This window comes from Nicotiana tabacum, chromosome 23 (genome assembly GCF_000715075.1).
Source record: "Nicotiana tabacum cultivar K326 chromosome 23, ASM71507v2, whole genome shotgun sequence".
Lineage (NCBI taxonomy): Eukaryota > Viridiplantae > Streptophyta > Magnoliopsida > Solanales > Solanaceae > Nicotiana > Nicotiana tabacum.
The window spans coordinates 34545958-34555763 of record NC_134102.1 but is presented as its reverse complement, the minus strand read 5'-3'; the positions used below and the strand labels follow the sequence as shown (position 1 = coordinate 34555763).

The 9806-nt window shown below is 35.0% G+C and overlaps 2 protein-coding genes across 2 annotated transcripts; both read right to left on the bottom strand.

Moving 5' to 3' along the window:
• Positions 1-4836: 4836 nt before the first annotated feature.
• LOC142177115 (uncharacterized) lies at positions 4837-5271 on the bottom strand. The gene has a single exon (XM_075245579.1). It carries the CDS (start codon positions 5269-5271, stop codon positions 4837-4839), a length of 435 nt encoding a protein of 144 aa, XP_075101680.1.
• Positions 5272-5949: 678 nt separating this feature from the next.
• Positions 5950-6958, bottom strand: LOC107818253 (pectinesterase inhibitor 9-like). Its single transcript, XM_016644236.2, has one exon. The coding sequence runs from the start codon at positions 6865-6867 to the stop codon at positions 6223-6225; it is 645 nt and encodes a 214-aa protein (XP_016499722.1). The 5' UTR covers positions 6868-6958; the 3' UTR covers positions 5950-6222.
• Between the last annotated feature and the right edge of the window lie 2848 nt (positions 6959-9806).

The following is a 9806-nucleotide window of genomic DNA, read 5'->3' as shown; positions in this document are numbered from 1 at the left end:
AAAGTTTCTTATCGGACCCTATTTTGATATAAGGCGTTAGGGGGTCATTTTACAAGGTAAAATCTGATATTTTTAGAGAGAAGTGAGAGAATCTTAGAGAGAGGGAGAAGACCTAGAAATTTTATTCATCCAATCTTGCCCAAAATATTCAAGAATCATAGAAGCTACTCCCTAAACCATCATCTATCCGGGTAAGTCACTCTCCTAAGTTTTATGCAATAAGTTATGGATTTATGTATGTAGTGGGGTTAGATATAGGCTATGCATGAGATATTAGGAAGTAGTATGTGGGGTTGTTGAACTATTTTGGGTAGTTTCTTGTTAAAATTGGTTGAGGGAGGAAGGGATTACCCTTGTAGAGCTTTGTAATCAATTTTGCATAATAGGTGTTTGACAAAATTTCCAAGAGACTTATGTCATGAGAATCCTTCTAATTATTATCCGATTTTCGCTATCTTCCTATAGATTGATATTGCTAGAGGTGTAGGGACGTTGTAGTATCTTAAGGAAAGCTCAAACAAGGTATGTTGGCTAAACTACTCTCTTAGAATTGAATTCCATGATGTTCCAGTAAGTTTCAAGTATGGTTGGCTCAAGTTCATTATTCCCATGTTCCGAGTTGTTCCCATTAAATTCGATTGTCCTGAGTAAGCAAAGTGTCTAGAATTATGTATTCAAAATGTGTTCCGAATGTTCCTATCACATTATGTTATCCTTCGGGAATGTGTTCAAGAATGATATGTATATTAAAATGTTATGGCTTTGAGTCGTGTTTCAAATGAAAGTCCATTATGCTTAACTTGGAAAGAATATTCCATGCGTCTAAAACTCCTATTGCTCATATGTGTACCTAAAGTCTTGATTTGAAATGCCTTGTTGTTGATAATCTATAAAGATGCTTGAAAGTGAAAGAAGTGGGTTGAATATGTAAAGTGTGGCCACCGGGCCAATAATGAAATTTATACTTGTGGCCAATGGTTCCAATAAAATGAAATGATATGACAGACATTATGGAATGGGCCTTGATTTAACTGTTTCAAAATGACTTTGAAAATAGATTTTCCTAAAAGCTTATGTACTCGAGTCATGCCCAAATGTGGCTGTTTTAACTAATGCTATTTTTTGTAAGTATTTCCAATGTGTTTTAAGCTCTTATATATTCATGAGTTGAAATTGTGCATTGCCCTTTTGGGGGAAAAGTATTTCAAGAATAAATGGTGTGTTACTCGTTTATGATTTTAATTTGCACTTTGATTGCCAATCATTTTACTTAATTTCTTGGACAGAGATCCACTGTGTTAAAGTCTTCATTACAAATGAACTTAAAGTTGTGATTTTTGGAATATTCTATATGTTGATGTTTATGATAATGATCCTTGAAAGTAAAGAAATGGAAGTGTGGAATATGAAATACGGCCATTATGCCATGAAAGAAGAATCATATGTCTGGCCAATAGAGCTAATTAAATGATGATGTTGTAAGTGGTTGAAAGTACAAATGAATCTATATACAGTGTGAAAGGTTATAAGGTAAATGCAATTGTATTTATGTTTCCTTGTATTAAAATCAAAAATATTTTTGGGAGTATCGTTAGTCACCGAGGAAGGGTAGGTGGGAACAACCTAACCCCGAAACTACACGTGCCGGTGTAGCAGTGCATTGTGATTATGCCCCTTATTTGAGATGAGATTGATGTGATAAGAATATTCCCCTTAATTGAGATGAGATGATTGCTAGCAAAAGGGTGATGTCAATCCACACGGCATTATGGTGAGATGACCTAGCCAATCGGGTCGAGATCGAACGTCATGCCGCACACATGGTGGTGATTGTGATTGTGATTACACCTCCACCCGCACACATTGGGGTGAGGCGAAAGGGCTGCTTTGTGTAGAAATTATTGTGATTGGATGTCTCTGGTGAGACAGCTTAGCCGATCGGGCTGAGATCGGACTCTGTGCTAAAAGTACGGTGTTATTGTGATTGGATGTCTTTTGTGAGATGGCTTAGCCGATCGGGCCGTGATCGGACTCCGTGCTAAATTCACCGTGGTATATCGGTACTAAAGATCTCCCAACCAAAAATAACATTATCTTTGTATTTTGATTATCATCTTTACAGTATTGTCTTCGTATTTTGAAAACTATTATGTTTTAACTTGGCATTTGGATATCATTGATCGTTGCTTGCTGTTTTCATGATTTTCCTTTCTTATATTGGAATTCTATTTTGAAAGAGGACATTTAGCTTTATATACTAGTACTATTCCATATATACTAACGTCCCTTTTGCCGGGACGCTGCATCTTTAATGGATGCAGGTGGTTCATCAGAGGAAATCTTTGGAGCTCGTTAGCAGTTACTCCCTATTCAGCAGGTTTTGGTGAGCCCTACTCTATTCCAGGCCTGATTTCATTTGATGTTGTATGTTGTGTTATGAGGTATAGCTGGGGCCTTATTGCCGACACTTTCATTCTACTCTTTTGTTGTACTTAAAGGCTCCGTAGACAGGTTGTGGGTGGTGTTTGATGTTAGAAATTGAACTAGAAGTGTTGGTATTTGGCAAACATGTTTTGCATTATATCTATAAACTTATAATATTTTGGAAATTTTAAATGAAGCTGCTAATGGTAATGAAATGGGTGTTGTTTATGAAGTTCTTTCAATGTTTAATTAATGAAGTACATCTCCACTTTATTCATGGGCAAGGTCGGGTAGAAAGTATCTAGCAGGCTTGCTTGACCGGGTTATCTTGGTTGAGCGTCGATCGCGCTCCCCGAGGTCGGGGCGTGACAATAAAGACATGAGGAGTTGTTCTGGCTCAAATATATCCCCGTACACCTTAGGCACAGTAGGGTAGCAAAGACAACCAAAACTCCTCAAATAAGAGTAATTGGGTTTCTTGTGATATAAAATTTCAATGGGGCATTTGTTGTTTAGGTAGGTAGTAGGTAATGTGTTAATTAAGTAGGTGGTTGTCAAAATGCATTCTCCCCAATATCTAGATAGTAATTTAGATTGAAACATAAGTACCCTAGCAGTTTCTAGGAGATATTTGTGTCTTCTCTCCATTACCCCATTTTATTGTGGTGTATAGGGGTAGGTTTTCTGATAAATGATACATTTGGATTGATAAAATGTGGTGGCTTCATGACTGGTAGACTCCAGCCCATTGTTAGATCTGATGGTTTTTACAGAGGTGTCGAATTGATTCTCAGTAATGGTTATAAAAGCTTTAAGGGCTTGTAGAGCATTTCTTTTACTGCTTAGTAAATGGGTCCAAGTAGACCTGCTAAAATCATCCACTAATGTGAGGAAGTACTTGTAATTATCATGGGTAGTGACATGATAGGGACCCCATATGTCAATATGTAATAATTCAAATATCTGAGTGGAGGTACTAGTTCTTTGTGGGAATGGGAGTCTGGCTTGTCTAGCCATAGGGAAAAAGGAACAGATGAAAGGTTGTTTGGGTGAGAAATTCACAGGTATGGAGGATATTCCTCTTATTTTGACAAAGGGAACGTGACCAAGCCTATTATGCAACAAAAGATTCACATCATACTTATCAAACACATCTAAAAACTTATTCTTATTATTGTGAGTGGAAGTATTTACATTTGGTGAATGATGATATGAATGAGTAGGACCTCTGAAGTCTCCACTATTTACACTAGCAGAAGAAAAACAATTACAACAAGAAACTAACACATTAGCATTTGAAAAAGTACTTTTACCCTTTAGATATCTGGAACATAGGTAGTATAGTCCCTCTATGATACTACCAATCACCTGAGGCCTCTTCACTGAAGGGGCCTGTAATTGACATAGTGCATTAGTAAAGAACACAATACATCTAAGATGCACTGCAAGTGAATGTACATAAATCAGGTTGTATTTGAAAGATGGAACATAAAGGACTTTGTGTAAGGTGATTTCAGTATCACATCTCCAAATTCAAGCACTTTCACCCTATATCCATTTGGTAAACTTATCAGTAGAGGATATGGTAGTGTGCTGATATTACTAAGTGATGTTTTATTGAAGGTCATACGGTTAAATGCTCCTGATTCTATAATCCAAAGGTCAGACTTTGATTCGAAACATTTGCATGATGGTTTGTCAAAATCAATAGAAGAAATGCAGACTACAATACCTGCAAAGTTGACATCACCATTAGTGATGTTGGCATTACTGGGAGATCCCCCTATGTTGCCTGTCTGGAAGTGTTGCAGCAAACTCATTATCTATCCATATTGTTCCTTTGTAAAGTTGACATTTTGATTCTCATCATGTAGAATTGGATCATCTTCCTTCTCATGGAGCAGATCAGCTGGGACTACATGTACATTTGCCACAACTCATTTTCCTCTATTGAACTTATGACCTTGAATCTGATTTGAACTGTTACTCTAACTGAATTGTTGAGTACTAGTGCTATTGAAGCTTGATTGTTGTATGAATTGCCTTGGGGATACCCATGTAGCTTGTAACACTTCTCCTTTGTGTGGCTTGGCCTCTTGCAGTAGTCACAGTATGGCCGACCCTATTGTTGGCTGTGTAGTGTGTTTTGAAGTTCCTAGCTCCGAGTGAATTTTGATGTTGTGAAGATATGGCATTCACATGCAATGAAGTAGACTCGAGGTTTAGTTGATTGTTTGGCCTAAATTTTCTCTACTTCTGATCTTCTTGTATTAGCAGAGAGAAGTCTAGTGCCAAGGATGGCAGAGGTTTCATCATCAAAATGCTTCCTCGCACTATTATATAGAACTCATTTAGGCCCATCAAGAATTGAATGAGTCATCGATCCTGTTCTACCTTATGCATAGTTTCCTTTTATCCACATATGCAAACGCAGTTGCACTGAGATTTAGCACTCAGGGTGTTTAATTCTTCCCACAATCTTTTCATTCGTGTATAGTAGGCAGTGATGTCTAAGGTGCCCTGAACAAGGTCATTAATCTCCTTTTGTTTCTGATATAGCTTTGGCTCATTTATTTGATCATATCGATCTTCCAGTTCCCTCCATAGCTCGACTGAGTCATTGACATACTCAACACTGTCATAAATCTCATTTGCGAAGGAATTAAGGATCCAGGAAGTTACCATATCGTCGTATCTTTCCCATTGACGAAACTGGGGTGAATTGGGGGTAGGTTTCCTACATTCCCCATTTATGAACCCTAATTTGTTTTTGACTGATAGGGCTCGTAACACACTCCTTCTCCATGATCTATACCCAATTTCGTCAAACGGAACAGGCACTAGCATTACTCCGGGACTATCCGAAGGGTGAATGTATAGAGGACTGCTCGCATCGATGACTGGTTGGTCATTTCTGCTAATACTCGGCGTGATTTCTTCTGTTTGATCGACAATAATGTGAGAAGCTCTAATTGATGAAATTGACGAATGTATCAACCGATTTAGTGAGTAGACAAATCAATTTTGTAGAAAATTCTTCAATTCGTACGAAAATTGCATATCTAAGTCACAGATCCAAACCCTAGCAGGTGACGGGGGAAAAGAGATTTTGAAACACAAAAATTCCGACAGATTTCGAGCGAATGCATTCTACTGGCTCTGATATCATATTGAGATTAACACAATGAAGAAGATATGAAGCTTGCTTAGAAGCTTCAATGTTGATTCTCGAGAGTTCTGAGAGAGAGGAAAGGGGTTGAGAGGAGAGAGAATGAGATGAATTGTAAAATGGAACCCTGATTCTCATAATTGTATTGTATATATATGTACATGTATTTAACTATAATACCTCTACGAATACAACTAACTTTACAACTATTACAACTAACTGCACATAACTACATGATGACTCACCATAGCACAATGTAGAAGTAATAATAATTAACTCTCAATAAATTTTATACTCATAATTTCAAAGAACTTTGAACTTTGAACCTATAAAATTTATCTTTTGATCTGTCCCTATTTAGAAATATTTGCATCGATGTTTCCTTTTATATATATAAAGTAAGTACAAAAATATATATTCACAGATTTAGTGAAGTTATATTATTCCCGTTTGCACCCAAAAAACAAAAAAGGGAAAGAAAGGAAAGTGAAGTTACATATGTAGTGACATACATAACAAAAAGAACTAAAGGAAGCCAAAACACAAATTCAACATCCCATTTTACTTGTAATAACCGTGGTGTCCGAGCCTGCTTGTTAACTGTGTTGTCCGGGCCAGTTGCACGTATTTTAGGGTTTGTTTTTGCCATAGCCATCATGATGAGAAGCCTTATGCCTATCTGCAAACCCATTAAACAAAGCCAAAGCATTGCTTGTAACTTGTGCAACATTAAGAACCTTAGCTTTAATAGTAGCCCTCACTTTACCACCCATTAAATACCCAGAATTAATCCCATCCAAGCAATTGAATGCATCAGTCAAAACTGTACTAAGCCAAGTTTGAACATTACTTTGATGCCATACAAATGCTCTTTCACCATCTAAACTCAAATGTTGAAGCTCTTTAACAGAATTTGTAAGCTGGGAAACGCCATTGGAGATTTGTTCGAAACAATCGTACACTCCTTGATTATCCTTAGCTTTGGTTTGATTAAGTTCTTTGCATACCTTCATGAGGTAGTATTTTGTGTATACAGCCCTAACTAAACTTACCTTCAAAGCAACTTGAGCTATTTCCTGAGGATCTTGTGAAGTAGAATTTACATGGTTGGCTAGAGAAGTTACGCATAGTTTTGGATAACGAGTTCGCCTGCACTGTAACTCTACAAAAGTCTTAGTACGAGGATGTAAAAGACTAGTACTACTCTCCGCTGCACACTTCACGGAGAATATCGATAGGACAAGAATCAGAAGGCAAAGGTTGAGTTTCTCCATTGGTGTGAATCGTGACCAAATATTGTCGAAAATGTTTGAATGGAATCAAGAACATACAAGGAACAAAAGGAGGTCTTCTGTAGAGAATGGCTCGAAAATGTTTTGCTACGATATGTAAAGGGGGGCGTTAGGGTTTATATAGGGGGTTTTCACATGCAAGTATGAGATTTTGACTTTTTGTATTTTATTTTACATGTGGCATATGCACACATAAATGAGACGTGAGTGTTAATTACTTTACAATTACTAAGCTTCTGATTCATAAAATGTTTGCACGTGCAAGTAGCTTCCAAGAAGAAGGTGGTAGTCAGTCACGTCAGGGTTCTAGCTAATGAAGAAAACCTAAATTCTTGATGCAACAATTTTCAACTTAAGCAACCTTTATTCAGAGCTTGGTTCTTCACTCAACCATTTCAAAAGTGATTTGAGAATAAATCTGAATCTTTAGATAATGTACGCTTCGTGATCTTGTTTCACAGGAAATGAATTCAATACGTATATCTTTGACCAATAAGTCATGGTTGAGGAGGATTGAACATCAATTAACGTTTGATATCATAGGGACGTAAGCTTTGTTATTACTAATTCATAGGATATCAATGACATGAAATACAAATGGGATTTGTTTCCAAATATTTAACCACTACAGTTGCATAAGGACCTCCAGAATTCACAAACCTTGGCTATTACAGATTAGTTATCATTTTTATATATTACCAATTAACGTTTATGTAATTTACTTATAGTCGTCTATTAATTGATTTATTGATTATGTTAAATACTTTTTATAGTGCGAAAAGCTTAAACTCTTATGGAAATTCACTATTTGAATTACAAAAGGCCTACTTGAGGAAAACCTACATCGTCATGAATATTTAACCAATAGTATATTAAAAAGCAGAGAGGAAAACTGATTTCATGAAGGAAGGAGTTTATTAGTCTCTTTTTATTTCAATTCTTTTAATTACATTAGGGGAAGGATCATTCATTAAAGAGAGACAGTAAAAGTTGAACATATATTTATAAAAGGGAATATATTAACTATTAAAGCAATTTTTTCCGCAAAACGTAGATATTTTTTATTTTCTTCCAAATAACCATAGAATAGGTTCGTAGGCGTGACTAAGGTACTTATAAGTTTAGGGTTGACGGATTGTTATCAGTTGATTACCGCCCCAGATAGAGCCTATTCTTTTGAGGTTGTTTTTTTCCTTTTGAAGGACCGACTTGACAGTATAGCTAGCTTGACGCTATTTGGTTGTCTGCGTTTGACCATCTTATGCGAAACAGGCTCCCTAGTCGACGCCTGCGGCAACTTGTCTCCATAAAATTAACTATTATAGTTACAACAGGAGATATCTATATATATTATTATTATGTATTAATAGGGAAGACTGTTGACTAACACGCTTACTTGCTTAAAATAATTACTAATGTTGCATAATGGAATTAAGTACTAGATCGGAAATTATCATACTGTAAACTAGACCTTCTTAATCAAGTGATTATACTTTTTTCTTTCTAGTATCTTTTGTAAAGGAAGTATCTGATATAATTCAACTTTTTAAATGGGGGTGCTTTGCCCCGGCTTCCCTTTCATTACGTTTTTTAAGAAAATATAAATGAGAGAGGAAACACTCTATTTACAATTCCAGGTGAGGAGACTAGTGAAAGGGAAGGATCAAGAATATAAGTATATATTTTAGGAGCTAGATTAATTGGTGAGGAACAAGAAAGAATTGCGTCAACAAACCTTTTTCAATGTATCTAGTGAAGATAGGTTTCAAGTGCGTACTAGATGCGACTATGATTAATGACCTGTTTGGTCAAGCTTCTTGGATGCTAACAATATTTTTTTCGGAAAAAAGTATTTTTTTTAAAAATTTGAAGTGTTTGACCAACAAAAAAAATGCTTTTGAACTTTAGCAGAAGTAGTTTTTTTGTTGTTGGGAAGAAGCTGTAAACTTCTACTTTTTAAAAAACAAGAAGCAGAAGCAGAAAAATAATTTTTTAAAGACAAAAATACCTTTATCATAAATTTATATTTATCAAACAATTTTTCATTAATTTAATACATCTATTTTTTCAATATAATTTTTCTTCTTTTTCTATTTTATTTCTTCCATACTTTTTCCTTTCCTTTTGTTTTTTCCCACTATCTCTCATATGTTTCTCCTCTTCCTCTTTAGAACTCGTGTTTGTTAACTCAATTATTGTATTTTAGTTTGATCCGTACATAAGAGAATCTGATAAGTGCCACGTTACGTTCTTTGAACATGTATTTATTTTTATTTCTTTTGACTTTATCAAAATTTTACTTTAATTTTTTTTCTTTTCATAATTTCATTTCTAAGTGTTGACCTTATTCCCGTTATACATATTAGTAATTGATCACTTGTCAAATTGGTAGTAGTGTTATCAACATGTACTTGTGATTTATGAATAGAATTTTAATTTATATTAATTGATGTAATTTATTATATTTAAATCATCATAAAAAGTCATCATAGAGATATTCAATATTATTGTTTTAATTTAACTATAATTTATATTGATTAATAATTTTAATATGTCCTTTATTTTCATTATTAATTTAATTAATCAAAAAAGTTAATTAACGTCTTTCATAATAAACATTTGAACTATTTTTCGTTTTAAATAATCATATTTGAAATGAACTTTGATACTTTCTCTTTTTTGTATGTTGATATTCATAATTATTTTTTAAAATTATTGGCCAAACACAATCTAATTATCAACTAGTAAAAAAAGTACTTCTCAATTGAAAACACAAATTGCTACTCCCCAGAAGTACTTCTCTAAAAAGATTTTTGATAACGTGCTTCTCAAAATAAGTAATTTTTGACTGCTTGGCCAAATAGGCTCTACGTCAAGTGGATATTTTCTAATTCGCGACATGAAGCCAAGTCTTTGACGAG

Coding starts and splice junctions, on each gene's coding strand:
- LOC142177115 (XM_075245579.1), bottom strand. CDS start 5,271: ATGCTAGTGCCTGTTCCGTTTGACGAAATTGGGTATAGATCATGGAGA.
- LOC107818253 (XM_016644236.2), bottom strand. CDS start 6,867: ATGGAGAAACTCAACCTTTGCCTTCTGATTCTTGTCCTATCGATATTC.